Source organism: Xenopus tropicalis, chromosome 3, assembly GCF_000004195.4.
Source record: "Xenopus tropicalis strain Nigerian chromosome 3, UCB_Xtro_10.0, whole genome shotgun sequence".
Lineage (NCBI taxonomy): Eukaryota > Metazoa > Chordata > Amphibia > Anura > Pipidae > Xenopus > Xenopus tropicalis.
Window position 1 is genome coordinate 122,518,807 of NC_030679.2, and position 17,238 is coordinate 122,536,044.

Genomic DNA, 17,238 nt, shown 5'->3' on the forward strand with positions numbered 1-17,238 from the left:
CTTGCAGGATTTTAATCCATTGTGGTGTAATGTGTTTCCAATGGTTTTTTGGTGACACTGGTCCCTGCTAATTTGAGGTCATTAACTAACTCCTCCCGTGTAGTTCTAGGATGCTTTTTCACCTTTCTCAGAATCATTGACACCCCACGAGGTGAGATCTTGCGTGGAGCCCCAGAGCGAGGTCGATTGATGGTCATTTTGTGCTCCTTCCATTTTCGAACAATCGCACCAACAGTTGTCACCTTCTCTCCCAGCTTCTTGCTAAAGGTTTTGTAGCCCATTCCAGCCTTGTGCAGGTCTACAATTTTGTCTCTGACATCCTTGGACAGCTCTTTCCATGTTGGAGAGTTTGGAGTCTGCTTGATTGATTGATTCTGTGGACAGGTGTCTTTTATACAGGTGACTAGTTAAGACAGGTGTCCTTAATGAGGTTGACTAATTGAGTAGAAGTGTCTAACTACTCTGTGGGAGCCAGAACTCTTAATGGTTGGTAGGGGTTCAAAAACTTATTTCACTCAATGAAATGCAAATCAGTTGCTATCTTTTATTTAAAGTTATTTTTTCGATTTTCCTTTTGATGTGCTATCTGCCACTGTTAAAATAAACCTACCATTGAAATGATACTGTTCTGAGACTTCATTTCTTTGTCATTGGACAAACTTACAAAATCAGTGAGGGGTCAAATAATTATTTCCTCCACTGTAGATGTATAAATCTTTCTAAAAATATTTCTTTCTGGAGCAAACACAGAATTTTAGTGACCTTGCCTTTTAGCCACTTTATTACGATGATGCAACCATAGAACAGTTAATATAGTGTATTGTTATGCATCTTTTTGTCACATATAATTACAGCAGCCAGCTCCACTCAAGACCCCACAGAAGCCCCAGCCACCTACAGCACCTCCATCTTCTGCACCTCCCACAGCAGCAGGGCAGAAACTGGGATCCCTTACCCCTCCTTCATCCCCCAAGACCCAAAGAGGCGGCCACAGAAGGATACTTAGTGATGTTACGCATAGTGCAGTTTTCGGTGTCCCAGCCAGTAAATCTACTCAGCTTCTACAGGCTGCTGCGGCTGAAGCAAACCTCAACAAATCAAAGTAAGTATTTTGAAACAAAATGCTTATGTGCTTCTTTGCACAGAAAAGATGACAATATTCCCAGAGGTGATTATTTGCATATACACTTTGCACAGTGATTGAACAAGCCCCGTAGGGGTGCCTTATAATCATTCCCTATCATTGTGGTTGCTAGATATTTTCAGTTCAAGCCTCCTTGGAGTTCCAGCCATTTTACAGGTTCTGGATATAAGAAAAGGTTGGTGTGTAAGCCATTCAGCCATAGTTCCACGAATATAGAAGACAACAAATAAGTTTTCACAAAAATATTGCACCACCCCCCCCTTCCCTTTGTTACCAAGTAGCATCACTGGGAATTATTTTTTAGAAAACAAGCACCCAATTACATTTGTAAAAAATCTGCTTGCTTGAAATTACTTTGCGTTTTTTTTTATAAATCTGCTGCTTTTGACTGCAAGTTTTTAAACATATGTCCATATGTCATTTTTTGTGGTTTTTGAATTATTTAGCTGTTTTATTTAGCAACTCTCTAGTTAGAAATTGTTGTTAAATGGTTGCTAGGGTCCAAATTACCCTAGCAGCCAGGCAGTGGTTTGAATGAGAAACTGGAATAGGAAAAGTAGTGGGTCTGAATAAAAAGTTAAGTAATTAAAAGTAACCGTGAAATTGTAGTCTCAAATAGCTACGGTTTTTGGCTTCTGGGGTCAGTGAACCCCATTTGAAAGCTGGAAAGAGTCATAAGAGGAAAGCAAATAATTCAAAAACCAAAAAAATGAAGACTAATTGAAAAGTTACCAAGAACCATCCATTCTATAATATATTAAATTGTATTTTTTCTGCCCAACCTAAATTCTGCCTAATTTCCCGCTTTTGCCAGGTCAGCTACAACCACCCCTTCTGGCTCACCTCGGACCTCCCAGCAGAATGTTCACAATCCGCCAGAACCTTCTGGCTGGAATCCTTTCGACGATGACAACTTTTCCAAACTCACAGCTGAGGAACTTCTAAATAAGGATTTTGCCAAGCTTGGAGAAAGTAAGATATCCTTAATTTTAGCTGTTAAAATATATGATGATACAGTGTGAGTTGTACATAAATCTGTTTGCAACCCCAATTAACACAAAAACCATCCAGACTATAAGGATGCATAACACTGGCTAAATCTGGCTATTTCTGATATTGTCACAGTTTCTGTGGCCTAGTAAAGCTTGATACTCACTGGTAGATGAAGGTGGCCAGTTTGGCTATCTGCCTAGTCCTAACTAGTGCGTTTTTAATCATAATATGCTCAGATTGGAATATGTTGATAATTGCATTTGAGCAAGTAACACGGGCGCTTGAGCTGCCTATTAATCCTTTTTTAATAGACCTAGTGAGCTAAATTGGTCTTTAAATACTTCATCTGTTGGGGACCTAGAACATAAGATGATAATGGCATGTGTTTGGCCTGTGGAGTCACCAAATCCATCCTTTAAAAGTAAAAATTTAATATTTTAGCTACTACCTTCCTGTAATCTATTATTAGTGTCCAAACCTAAACTTTTACAAGGCATTTTATTGTTTTAACAAATAATATGATACTTCTTACCATCTTTTCTTTCAGGTAAGCCATCGGAGCAGCTGAGCCGCTCAGCAGAAGATCTCCTATCTGGGTTTCCAGCTCCACCTGCTGTATCTCAGGCTGATTCATTTGGAACTGCACTCTTTGCCAGTGGTTCAGGTAATTGTCTTTTCTTTCCCTTGAAACCTTATTACAGATGTAGCAAACATTTGGCTTTTCCTCTTTAATAAATTTAAACAAATTGCACAGATTTTGAAAAAGTGAGCAATAAACATCCTGCAGTAATTAAACTATTTTCTGAGAATAAGGAATATTTTCTCCTCCTTCCAGTACTTTGTTCCCCTGTACAACCAAGCCCTACTTTAACAGTGCCTTGTGACTATTGGGATGGTGTTGGTTTAAATGTTCATGCTCCACTTAAGCTTCTTAATTAAAAACCCTTACAGTCAAAGCACTCAGGTCTATGTGGCTAACCCCTGTTACTTGCATGTGTGTTTGGCAATTAACCCTTTCACTGGTGGAAAGAGTCACAGGCATCATTAATGGTCCAGTGGTGGAGACAAGGATTTGACATTCTTCAGGTGAAACTTCCCTTTCTGTCTTTTATTCTTACTTGTCAATTTTCTCTTCTTGTTTTTCTCTCTCTCCTTTGGTGTGATTCCTTAGCTGCAGATAAACCTGTAGATTCACAGGGGCCCAGTCCTGGCTCTCAGCTGCAAAAAACTTCTGATTCTTTCTTGCCTCTCCCTCTGTCTGACACCCCAGGTAATAAAAAAAAAAAAAAATAACCCATCAATAAAAGAGTGGAAGCATGCCCTTGTTTTATTGTAAATGCAATAAAACATATTTATATTTGTGAGATATGGCACAGACAGCATTTTGAATCAGCAATCAGAGCACATTCACCTGTAACAGATCATTTTCCCAAATAGGAAAAGCTATGTGTGTTATTATTATTAGGGTAATTATTACTGCTTGTGATTTCACGTGCTTTTAACCTATAAAGCTCACAGAAACAATCTATGTTGCACATTCGACTTTCTGTGGTGGGCTTTGCAATCACCTTTCCTGATAGGATAAGAAATGCACATGAAGATATGATGTGAATAGAGCTACACACACTGAATATTGTAGTATGGTACATGGGCATGACTACCTTTGCCAGACTCGCATGTATCAGATATAGGTTTGTGATGTGATCTTGGGCATTTGTACAAGCACTGGCTCTTCACTAGAAATAGCTTTGTACTCAGAATGCCTTGATCTTGTTTAAAAATAAAGAAACTATTGAATGCATATTAAATTATTGATCCAGCGCACGTGTGTGTATGTATGTGTATAATTCTCTAGTCATAGATCTCAAGTGTATCAATATATCTATCCACTATCTACTAAATAGGCAAAGAATTGGGAGCAGCATGGCATTTTATAGACAAAATAGGATGTAAAACATTTTTTTTAATAACTTGTTCTTCTAGCCAAATAGGACTGCTGTGTTTATCAGTGGGACAGAAGATGATAGTATTAAGCTGATAGAATCAAAACTGGTAAAAAGAGTCATAGCACCAGTAATGGTAGTTAACCTGTGGTTGGGATAAGGATTTGAGATGCTGCAGGAGCACACTAGAGATTGGGCATTTCTATATTTGAATTGTGATGTCACTGCCTCCAGATACTACAGGGGGCACAAAATGTGCTATACAAGCTATTATGCAACACCTGCTTAAGGTCTGGCACTTAAGGGAAAAGTTAGCTTCTGATCAAGGTTATTTTCCCTGAATTAAACTGAATAAAACCCATGTGTTACATTACTAAGCACACAGTCCAGGCATAATTTCTTCCTATAGTAGTTATTACATGAGCTTGTGTATTTCTCACACAATAGCTTGGGGGACACAGGGACAGTGGGTATAGCTCCACCTGCAGGAGGCAGGACACTAGGTAGGAATTATTAAAAAGAATGCTCCTCCCCCTCAGCTATACCCCACAGCGCAGCCCACAGAGGCTCAGTTTTTTTCTCCTAGTGTTAGGAGGTAGGACAGGCTTAGTATGCCTGCATCTAGGTTTGACTAGAAAAGTCCAGGATTAGCCTAGGACGTTTGGGGGCCGATATGGGACTTCATTATAGGTCTCCTACACATCCCCCCCCATCGCTGGATTGTCCCTTGGGGCCACTAAGTCGCCTTTGGCGCGGGCCATCTAGCACCTTCCTGACCTCTCTGAGGAACAGATGGCTAGCCAAGGGAGCGCTCAGCCCGGATTCTTGGCTGTTCGGTAAGTGGGGGCGCCCAGCCCTCCCCTCCTCCTCTCCTAGGATCGGAGCGCTGCTGGCGGCTTCCCTAGCCCACCCCCCCCCCTCAACCGGCCGACCGGGTTTCTAATAATCCGAAGCGCCGGAGCCCCGCTTCCGCATTCAAAATGGGCGCGCTCAAATCTCGCACTCCCATTGGTCAGCTCTCTCCGCCTCTAAGCGCTTCGCGCCCTCCGTCACTGCCGCTCGCTCCTCTTCGCGCCCCTTGCCTAAGCGCTGACTGTGGCACACCGTCTTGCTCTCCACGAGTTATCCCAGTCTGGTGTAACGCTACAACTGTGGGCTATCGCTCTATCTGCAGGTAGGCTCGCTCCTCTCCTCTCCTCCCTGCGGCGCAGCTTCTTGGGGCACTTATTCAGGCAACATGGCGGAGGGTAGCAAACAGCTATTTCCCCGGGGCCCAGCCTCTTTGGCCAATATTAAATTCCTGGCCTGCGCCAGATGCAAGAAGCGTCTCCCTGCTGGGCACAAGGAGCCTACCTGCGATGCATGCAGGCCCTCTGACACTGATTCAGCAGCCCCTCAGTCTAAGGCCTCGGATTCTATAGACCCTTCTGGTTCTGGAGCCCCTTTATTACCTCAGCCCCCAAACCAGGCCACACAGGCCCCTCCTGCCACTAGTCAGCTTGCCCCTGACTGGGCCCTGCAACTCTCTAGCGGTATCCCTAGACTCGCGGACTCCCTTAACAAGCTTTTGGCTAAACTAGACGCTCCTAAGGCTTCACACAAGCGTCATGCACCCCCTTCATCTGATGAGGAGAGCGACACTCCCTTCACGGCAGATTCTCCTGCTCATCCAGACATCTCCCTAAGCGAGGGCGAGCTTTCTGGAGATTCGGATTCGGTCGGCGACGACCTACCCAAATCTTCCTCTGAGGAAATTGAGGCCCTTATTACTTCAGTCATAGAAACCCTCAATCTAGGGGATTCTTCTAATCCCACTGACGCTTCTAAGCTTCTCTTCAAGAGACACAAAAAACAGTCCATATGCTTTCCCTCTCACGCACAATTAGATAATATTGTGCAATCTGAATGGGACAACCCTGAGAGGCGATCTCAGTCCAACAGACGTTTCCAACGTCTTTACCCATTTCCGCAGGAAACCATGGACACCTGGGCTTCTCCTCCAGTAGTCGACGCCCCGGTGTCGCGCCTTTCCAAAAACACGGCCCTTCCAGTCCCTGATGCGTCCTCCTTTAAGGACGCAATGGACAAAAAATTGGAGGGGTTCTTGCGCTCTGCCTTTTCAGCTTCTGGGACAGCCCTGCGCCCCACCTTCGCCGCTGCTTGGGTCAGCAGGGCAATTCAGTCCTGGTCCCAGACACTTTTGGACAGCATCCTCTCGGGAGTACCCAGACAGGAACTGGTTCCCATGGTGTCACAGATCAAGGAGGCTAACTCCTTCATCTGCGAAGCAACCCTTGATGCTGCCCAATTAACCTGTAGGTCCTCGGCCCTCACGGTGGCCGCTCGCAGATCACTTTGGCTCAAACTTTGGTCAGCGGACCTTTCTTCCAAAAAATCTCTGACTTCCCTTCCCTTTAAGGGCAAACTACTTTTCGGTCCAGAATTGGACAAAATCATCAGCCAGGCCACAGGTGGGAAGAGTACCTTCCTCCCACAAAACAAGTCGCGTCCTTCCTTTCGCAAGGGAAGATTTTTTCGTGGCTCCGGATACAGATCCTCCAAACCATCCGACTCCTCACAAGCCTCGTCCTCCCGCGGCAAATTCAACAACAAGCCCCGCTCCGCCTGGCAACCCCGGAAACCCATCCACAAGCAGACGGACAAAACCACCTCTGCCTGACTATCCATCCGTCCCCTTGCTGCAAGCTCCAGTAGGAGGAAGACTGCAGCTGTTCCAGGCACAGTGGCAGACTCATGCCCAGGACTCTTGGGTCTGCGAGGTCATAACACGAGGCTACCACCTCGAGTTCACAGCCCCCCCCCCTCACCGCTTTTTCATGTCCCGAACTCCCGGGGACCCCACGCCTTCTCCAGGCATTTCAGACGGCAATCCAAGACTTACGGGATGCCGCAGTAATATCTCCGGTGCCTCAGGCCGAGAGATTCCAGGGATATTATTCCAACCTGTTCCTTGTTCCCAAGAAGGACGGGTCCTTCCGACCGATCCTCGATCTCAAGGGCATAAACAAATTCATCCGCTACACCAAATTCAAGATGGAATTTCTGCGATCGGTCATTGCGGCCATGGGACCACAGGAATTCCTCACCGCGCTGGACGTAAAAGATGCCTATCTTCACGTCCCCATTGCCCCTCGCCATCAGAGATACTTGCGATTTGCCTTCCGCAACCTCCACTTCCAATTCACGGCCCTCCCGTTTGGCCTCTCTTCGGCCCCACGTGTCTTCACGAAGATCATGGCGGTCACTGCAGCAGTCATCAGGTCCAAGGGGGTATCAATCACCCCCTACTTGGACGACCTGCTCATAAAAGCTCCATCCTTCCAGACGGCGGAGGAGCACCTCCGCCTGTCCATGGGCATCCTACAGGACTTCGGCTGGAAGATCAATCTTGCCAAATCATCACTTCGCCCGAGCCAGGTGATGACATTCCTAGGACTGACATTCGATACCAGATCTCAGAGACTTTGCCTTCCCCAAGAGAAGGTACTTCTCATTCAGGCCCTGGTCCGGCTCCTTCTCTCATTACCTCGACCGTCTCTCCGATTCTGCATGAAAGTGCTTGGATCGATGGTGTCCTCCATCGAGGCCGTGCCGTTTGCTCAATTCCACCTCCGGCCCCTACAATGGAACATCCTCTCAGTGTGGCACAGGAACAGGAGCCTCTCTCAACAGACTCTGCTCTCCTCAAAGACCAGGGCGTCCCTGCGGTGGTGGCTCAACACCACCAATCTGACACGCGGCCGCTCCCTCGCCGACCCTACCTGGCGCATCCTCACGACCGATGCAAGCCTATCCGGCTGGGGAGCAGTCCTGGAGGGACGGATAGCCCAGGGCTCCTGGTCCCATACGGAATCTCTGCTCCCCATCAATATTCTCGAGCTTCGGGCCATCCGCCTCGCTCTGGTTCACTGGCAGACTCTCCTCAAGGGCCAGTCGATCCGCATTCAAACGGACAACGCCACCGCAGTGGCCTACATCAACCACCAGGGCGGGACACGGAGCCATCAAGCCTTCACGGAGGCCAGCCACATCCTCAGATGGGCGGAACTTCATCACACCCTCCTCTCGGCCATCTACATTCCCGGCGTGGAAAACTGGGAGGCCGACTACCTCAGCCGGCAAACGATGGACCCGGGGGAATGGTCCCTCAAGACCAGCGTGTTCCAGTCACTCACTCAGAGGTGGGGCACACCAGAGGTGGACCTGATGGCCTCTCGATTCAACCACAAACTACCTCGATACCTAGCGCGATCGAGGGACCCTCGGGCAGAGGCAACGGATGCCATGACGACACCATGGTCCTTCAACCTGGCCTACATTTTTCCCCCACTACCCATGCTTCCTCGAGTCATCAAAAAGATCAAACGGGAAGGGGTGAGGACCATCCTCGTCGCTCCCTACTGGCCGCGCCGGACCTGGTTCTCAGACCTCCTGTCTCTGTCTCAAGAGGAACCGTGGCATCTACCTCAGGATCCGGACATTCTTTCCCAAGGTCCCTTCCTCCACCCCAACCCAAGGTCTCTGCATTTGACGGCGTGGCTACTGAGTCCCTGATTCTTCGGAGAAAAGGGTTCTCAGAACCCGTTATAAAAACACTCCTAGCAGCGCGGAAGCCTGTATCTGCTCAAGCCTACCACAGAGTCTGGAGAATCTACCGGGACTGGTGCTCCCAGGAACAGGTCTCCTACCAGACCTTCTCCATTCCAGCCATCCTGAGCTTCCTTCAAGCCGGCCTTGACAAGGGCCTTGCCCTGGGCTCACTCAAGGCCCAAATATCTGCACTCTCGGTCCTCTTCCAGGAGCGCCTCGCCCTCCTACCGGACATCAGGACCTTCATACAGGGCGTCACACACATCAGACCCCCCTTTCGGTATCCCTGTGCCCCCTGGGACCTTAACCTAGTCCTCAGGGCACTACAAGAGCCCCCCTTCGAGCCCCTTGCCACCATTCCCCTCATCTGGCTCACCCGGAAGGTGGCCTTCCTTCTGGCCATCTCATCAGCCCGACGCGTGTCCGAGCTGAGCGCCCTCTCATGCAAGTCCCCCTTTCTCATCTTCCACCTGGACAAGGCGGTACTGCGTACTATGCCGTCCTTTCTTCCCAAGGTGGTGACCAAGTTCCACATCAACCAGGAACTCACCATTCCTTCCTTCTGCCCCAATCCTAAATCGCCGAAGGAAGTCGCTCTGCACTCATTGGATGCAGTACGTGCTCTCAAATTCTACATCCACCGCACAGCGGAGATCCGCAAGTCTGATGCCCTCCTGGTCAGTCCCACGGGCACCCGTCTAGGGCAACCTGTATCTAAGTCCACCATTTCCCGGTGGCTCAGAGAGACTATTCGAAGAGCATATATATCCAAGGGTAAACAGGCCCCTCAATTGATCAAGGCCCATTCCACCAGATCTGTCAGTACCTCTTGGGCGTTCAGAAACCAGGCCTCAGCTGAGCAGCTGTGCAAAGCTGCCACATGGACCTCCATCCACTCATTCGTTAAGTTCTACAAATTTGACGCCTTTGCTGCATCTGACGCACGCTTCGGACGCAAGGTGCTGCAAGCAGCGGCAGTCTAACGCCGACTCCGCTTCCTGCCCACCGCTCATTATGTTCAGGGGACTGCTTTGGTATGTCCCCACTGTCCCTGTGTCCCCCAAGCTATTGTGTGAGAAAAGGAGATTTTGTGATACTCACCGTTAAATCTCTTTCTCCTCAAGAAATCCTCTTTGCGCCATCTGCCATGTTATTTTGTTACATAGTTATAATGGTTTTATATGGTTACTACAGTTACCTCTTTGTTAGACAAAACTGAGCCTCTGTGGGCTGCGCTGTGGGGTATAGCTGAGGGGGAGGAGCATTCTTTTTAATAATTCCTACCTAGTGTCCTGCCTCCTGCAGGTGGAGCTATACCCACTGTCCCTGTGTCCCCCAAGCCATTGAGGAGAAAGAGATTTAACGGTGAGTATCACAAAATCTCCTTTTATTGACTTTATTATTTGCCTTATTCTGCATTTCTGTTTGTGTCCCGTATTACACAGTCAATCCAATCAAATTCTAGGCTGTGTTTATAAAAATGAACTAGTGGATGTGTTTTTCTCTCCAGTACCAATTTCCAGGAATAAGTGACCACTGGCACACCTAGCTTTTTTTCAAAATCCCTTCTAGCTGTAGTGCCCATGTATTCCTGTCCTTGGTTCTGACTTTTTTTTTTTTTTTAGTTGTTTTTGAATACTTTCCTGCACTTGCTTATGCTTTGCTATCCCTTCATGCAATGCTCGTTTTTATTTTGTTTCCTATATCTTTCCTCCTCCTTTAACCAGAAAAATTGATTGAGGGTCTCAAATCTCCAGAGCCCCAGCTTCTCCTCCCTCATCTTGTGCAGCTGGCAGATCCCTTTGGGAGCACAGCAGAGGATGGAAATGGTAATGCTTATATCTCTATGTACGCTCATTTCCAGGGATACTTCTGTAGTATCAGTTTTTTCGTTTTGCTGTCTCTAAATAAAGAATTCTTACTGCTGAAAAAGTCGTTATTTGTGAAGTGTTCCACCCTCAATGTTGCCTTCTACACTGCCAGTATGTAGCCCCGCTGGCAGCATGTTTAAAGTTGACGGTACTCATCATAAAAATGTGTTAAAGCATTAGTAAAAACAGTTTTTTTCATATTTATGTGCTTGTTTGTTAAGCAGTGCATGTGAAAAATGAACATTTGCCTTAATTATGCATAATCATAGGCTTTTTAAGATCTGGCTACAGACAGTTCTATTTTACCATCATCGGTCAAAAAACAGGGCACTACCACCATCCTACAAATACAAATCTGCACAGTGACTGCTAGAATGTGACAGCCATTCTTGCATGAAGAACCTATGGTCACAGATCCATGAACACTGTCCTAGTAGGATTTGTTGCTGTGTGACTTTGGCCATTCCCATACTATCTCAGAATATCAACTATGGCAAACATCAAATGTGCAGCTGTAACCTGACATAGGCCAGTAGCTTAAAGTAGGGCTGTTTTAGCATTTGAAAAGCCAAAGCCCATTTTGAATCTCTTTTCAAGCATATCTGTGACCTGTTAGCCAAGGTTTTGTGAGCCATGAAAGTTGCCAGTGAATGCATACGGCTGGATAGCTGTTTCTTCTCCCTTTTGTCAGTACAGTAGACCCTGTGTGAATACATCAGATTTGTGCTGCAGTAGTAACTGTGTATTTGCAACATGCAGGACTCTCCCCTTAATGCTTCCATGTTGTTGGGCAGGGATATGACCTGGGACTTGGCCTTCTGTTATATTTAGCAGTTCTCCTAACCTCTGGTACTGGTACTGATTCCCCACCCTTCCCCAGCTGTTGTTCATTTTTGACTAAGCTTTTATATAACAATACCCAGGTGGCATTATAGGTGATTACAGTGGCCCACCCATGATGCTTGATTTATTCATTTATGTAATTACAATATGGTTTTCCATAAAGTTTTTTTTATATGCACTGAAAGAAAGCCATTTTTTTTTTTAATGAAATGTATGACTAGAAATTGAGTATTTTATATCATCTTTTGTTCCTGTACTATTCATGAACTATGAGATGCTGGTGCATTCCTTAGCACGTGTCTCTTACTAGCCATGGTGCCCGCTGTGTGTCCTGTACTCCAGTAAATGACGGTGGGGCACATGTAGGTCTGAAAGTTTAGTGAGCAACATGCAATTTTGACTCCGTTGCCATGAGGTTTTTGCCCAAAATGCAGTTTTTTGTTTCCTAGAATTTTGCACATTTTGTCGCATATTGCAAAGATGTTAACCTGGTGTCATTTCCAGTGTTTGCTGTTCAGATGATGTCTGCGCCCTGCTCCTTAGGCACAAATGTGCTGCACCTATTGATTCGGGGTATGAAGAAAATCCTGGAGCTACTGCCTGGTCAGGAGATGGTGGCAGCTCCAGGGTTCTTCGTCAATAGGTGCAGCAGCACCCAATTCGAAATGTAAGACAGGAAGGACTGAACGCAATTATATTGCGGAAGAAGTGCATTTTTAAGCAAGTAGCTTTAATGAAAGTGGTGTTACAACTGCACTTGAAGATGTACATGAGCTGTACTGTGTACCCAATTTCAGTTATTTCTTAGATGTCAAGTCAAATGAAGATTATACAATTCTGGAAGGACCAAGCAAAATAACTTCAGTAATTATATTTTATATTTCAAAGCTGAATTTATTAATACAGGTATAGGACCTATTGTGCAGAATGCTCGGGACCTGGGGCTTTCCGTAATTTGGATCTCCATACCTTAAGTCATTTAAACATTGTTTAAACCCAATAGGATTGTTTTGCCTCCAATAAGGATTAATTATATCTTAGTTGGGATCAAGTACAAGGTTCTGTTTTATTATTACAGAGAAAAAGGAAATTATTTGCTTATAATGGAGTCTATGGGAGATGGCTTTTCCATAAATTGGAACTTTCTGGATAACTGGTTTCCGGATAAGGGATCCTATACCTGTAGCATAAATAGGAATTATCTTCCATATATATTCCCTCAAATAGGCATTAGTATTGAATGGCTTGCATTATTGTATGCATATTACAAGGGAGCAGTTGTGTTGCTTGCTCCTATTGAGACATGCCCCTGGCAAGGGGAGTTGTTTTATTGCGGTCTTTGTAATACTGATTTCAAGAAAGCATGGTAGCTATAGTGTATGTGTGCATGCAGTTAATTATTACTTGGTGCACATAATATGCTATACCCTCATCTTTTTATTTTCTTGTTTTAGTAGACATTAACCTTTCTCATTCATGATGATATGTTTAAATAAAGTTAAATACCTCTTGATTTATTTATTTTATTTTTTTGTACTGTACTGGCCTAAACAGATCTAAATGTATTGGTACAAAAAGACAAAATAAAAGCCTTCTCTTGATATAGTTAAATTATGTTGCCTACTGGTTTGCACTTTGTGCATTCTCCACTGATGTCCCACATAAAAAGGTTTTGTCATATAGTTTTCTTATTGGGTATTATACAGGAACCAATGGGGATGGCGCATATCAGCCTTTTTGGAAAATAATTAAATTTATAGGGAGTTGGGATTGTCTCCAGGATCATGTTTGTGCAGCACTGATGTACAAGGATTTCATGTTAAAATGGCTGTATCATCTGTACTGTTTTAATTTTTGTATCAAGAAGCAGCTTGGCATTTAACAAATAATTATGTACAGAGCTGGGTAGCAAAATGTATTGTAGTGCAGTTATATGTTGTACACTTTGGTCAAAGTACAGCTCCCCTTGTAGTGTCTACTTGGAGTTGTAGGTCCACCAGTTCCTGATTTGTTCTGGTTCATACTTCTTCGTTTCCTCTTGGCTAGGAAATACAACATTTATAACGTAACTGATGTTAATTTTGATGTGGAAGGTGCTAAACCTGAAACTTTGTACCTAATAATGTCATTAGTCGGGTGTATTTCTTTCAATATGACTATTGTGTCAAACAAGCTGGTGTTGCCTTGATGCTCACTATGTTCAATCTCTTCCTCATTTCATCTCTCCTTTTGCTATTGTCCTTTTTCTCTTACTGCACTTTGCCATCTCCCTAAATCTTTCATGCCATCTATTTCCTGGCTTCCTTCTTTGTTCATTGCACAAGGGAAATCAGAGCTGGAGGTAGAAAGCCTCATTCCTGGGCTGGAGCCCCCAATGCCCCAGCGACTTTCATCCCAGGCAGACTCTATTGCTTCAAACCGAACAGGTTGGTGTTTTGACTGTAGCTTCTTTGGGCAGCTTGCCATCTGCCATCATAAAGACCTTTCTACTTTAAATGTTGTATGTTTTGGACTGATGATATAGCCACCATTTTTATTAATTGACATTCAGCAGTTGTTAAATCCCCTCAAGTTGTTATTTCTTTGTTTTTTTATTAACAATTCCTATTAATTGAGGCAAGTTTCTTAGGGAAATGTTTTTCCCTTTTTACCCTGCTATTATTTAGTACCATAATAAAGTGCCATGACTGCTATCCAGAACTCATCCTTACAGCACAGTACAAAGACACCAAAGGTTCCCAAAATGCCACTTTTTCCATGGAAAGATTCCAACTTCCTGTTTGAAGATGCCAACTTCCTGTTTGGACACCACAGGCATTTTGTAGTAGTGTTTTCCCCTTTTGTTGAGGCTTTTATAAGATGCTTTTGTGAATTTGTAATGACCAAGAAAATAAAAGACCTAGTTAATGGTTGACAAACTTGCAGTGATGGAAGCATTGCTATCTCAGATGCATGGGCTGATATTTTCTGACACTTTCCTGTCTCTTTAATGCTTCCTATTGAAATCCATTTGCTGCTGTCAGACTCCCTCACTGGGGAAGATTCTCTCCTTGACTACTCTCTTCTCTCTAACCCCGCGGCTGATCTTCTTGACGAGTTTGCTCCTGTAACACATTCGGCTCTGGCTTCCACAGGTAATGGCTAATGTGGAGTCCCTGTCTTTTTTTTTTATCCAGTCTTGTGATGTTTACTTGTTTCATGCCTCTTTAATTTTGGGGGGTGACCAATTCTTCTCCAAACATCTCTAACCTGGTATTCTCCAAACCTGTTTCCTGTAATTCCTACTTGTATATGACAGAAAAAAAAGTCTCTTAGGTATAAATTTGCTGTGAAACATCCTCAGGTAAAGTAAGCGTGAGTTCAATGAGTTATCCTATAGTTTAAAGATGGTTTCTTCTAATTAATACACTTAGCATACATTTTGGTATAATGTGCAACTGCATTTTATAAGGTTCACAGCATCACAGAAGCTGTTAGAGATTGGGGCTAAGTTATGAAATATCGAATGCTGAAGGATTCCCAGCAATTCAATATTTTTTCCATTTATCAAGAAAAATTTCCAAACAGTCAGGAAATTTTTGAATATATTGACACATTTATCAAAGCTGATACTTTTGTTAGTTTGCAAAAGTTGTTCAACTGCTTTGCGCATTCTGCAGCATTCTACACTGCTCAGCTCTGATTATTATCGCCTCTCTGAATCCTTAATCCCCAGTGCATATTTCAAGTGTGGAAAAACATAGAAAACTTGTTATATTTACAACATGAATGGTTTTTATATTGATAAATCAGCCTTATTGATGTTGGTCGAATTAGTTAGATTATACGAGCCAAGTACTGATGTGTCCTCTAGCAGGCTTTGTGGCAAGTGGCAAGGAGAAGTAAAGGTAAAAACTAAGTAAGCTTTATCAGAAAGGTCTGTGTAAATACAGCCATGAACACTCACAGAATAACTGCAGTGAGTCCTCTTATCAAAAGAATCACAAGATTTTTCTTTTTTGTACACGCTCTTCTGTATCAGACTTCCTGCTCTCAGAAAAATCCTTTAGGGCACGAGTCTGCTCAGTTTGCTTCTCAATCCCTCTCTCCCTCCCTTCTCCTGCTCCCCCCCATCAGAATTTGCTCCCCCTCCCAACTGTGCTGAGTAATGGTAGCTACTAACAGCTAGAGCTGCAGAACGGAAGCTACTGAGACCGAGCTAAAATGGCAGCTGCTATCTTAAACAGAGGGAGCTTCTAGGGCTCTTTACTCAGGTATGGTAAAGCTTTCTGCAGAATAAATATAGTGTTGTAGCTTGCACTAATCTAATCTGTTGGCAGTAAAATGCCCTTCCTTCCCCTTTAAAGGTACAGGCTGTGAAAGCTCTAGGTTCTTTAAAAAAGATACTGACACCAGAAATGATACTTTTTTTTTTTTTTTTTTTTTAAATTATAACATTGTCTTTGCATGCTATTTATGATTTTGCCCTTAAAGTATTTGCCCAATGCATTTGCCATGTTCCTCTATGAGGGGGCTACCATATTAGTGCAGCAGGAGTCTGTTAGCATTAGAAGCTATAACTGACAGACTGAGGAGGTACAATCTGGCTGGCAAACAGTCAGGCTTAGGAACGTCAAGTAACAATTACTTACAAAAGCAGCCCTATCATGGAAAAACACATGACTTATAGGGAACTTTTAATGCACATTCACATTTTTAAATAGTAGTTTTTTAGTGTCAGTATCACTTTAAGCACCTTTTACTATTTATTGTAAGGTCATGTTCATAGGAGCAACTCCGCAGCACTAAATATGTTTTTTACAAATTGGATGGGGCTAATTTCGATGGTAGTGTGAAAAATGTTTAAATAATTCAAGTGTCTCACCTTCAAAATAGGATATAGTGTGTGTGGGGGGGGGTGAGATGCCATGCATGCATTCTGCAGATGAGTCGCACTCAATAGTGTGAACAGCACTGTAGCCTTTCATTTGCTAAACTTTATTTGGTTTGTTCGGTGTCAATCCTGCAAAAGTCAGGTGAAGTTGTATGTATTCAGATTAAAGTTTTAACCCTGTGCCGCAAATAGCTACTGCTATGGAGGAAGTTTCAGTAAAATTAAAGTGTGATTTTCTTTCCCTGGGTGGGAAAGAAAGGTGTAGCAGCTGTTGCAGCCAATTTACTGTATATTTGTAATTGGATTCTGTTATAGAGAATGACAAAATGCAGGTATTTATATTGCTGTTTTTAAATTTAGTTTAACCAATGTACTAGAATTTTTGCAGAAGCATGGAGGCATCAAAAAAGTTCATTAATGGGGTTGTTCACCTCTTAAGTTAACTTTAGAATGGCAAATTCTTAGCAACTTTATAAGTCTTCATTATTTATTTTTATAGTTTTATTTTTAATTATTAGCCGCCTTCTTGTATCTTATTGCCATTTCAAATGAGGGTAACTGTGAAGCTACAGTTTTATTTTTGTTGTTACTTTTTTTAAACTTATTTTCCCTATTCAGGCCTCTCCTATTCATATTCTAGTCTCTCTCATTTAAACCACTCCCTGGTTGCTAAGGTAGTTTGGATCCTAGCGACCAGATAGCTGCTGTAACTCCACACTGGAGAGTTGCTTAACACAAATTAAAATAATTAAAATTTACAAACAATAAAGAATGAAGAGCAATTGCAAATTGTCTCAGAATAGCACTTTATACATCATACTAAAGAATTAACTCAAAGGCGAACAACACCTTTAAAGCAATTTCTCTTTAACTTTGTGGGAGGCAGCAGCATCATTACAGCCTTATTGCTGTATTTTCAAAGCATTAAAGAAGCAGTAAAAAAATAACTTGTGGCATAAA

At 43.7% G+C, this 17,238-nt stretch overlaps 1 protein-coding gene across 12 annotated transcripts in view; it reads left to right on the plus strand.

Annotated features, from left to right (window-relative positions):
- The window catches only part of aak1 (AP2 associated kinase 1), a 68,037-nt gene that overhangs the window by 34,425 nt on the left and 16,374 nt on the right, over positions 1–17,238 (plus strand). For 3 of the 12 annotated variants that reach the window (XM_012965978.3, XM_012965980.3, XM_012965984.3), the window contains exons 13-17: positions 855–1,102; positions 1,959–2,116; positions 2,685–2,801; positions 3,309–3,407; positions 10,419–10,520. In XM_012965978.3, the coding sequence (XP_012821432.1) occupies positions 855–1,102; positions 1,959–2,116; positions 2,685–2,801; positions 3,309–3,407; positions 10,419–10,520 (724 nt within the window). 12 annotated transcript variants of the gene reach the window in all.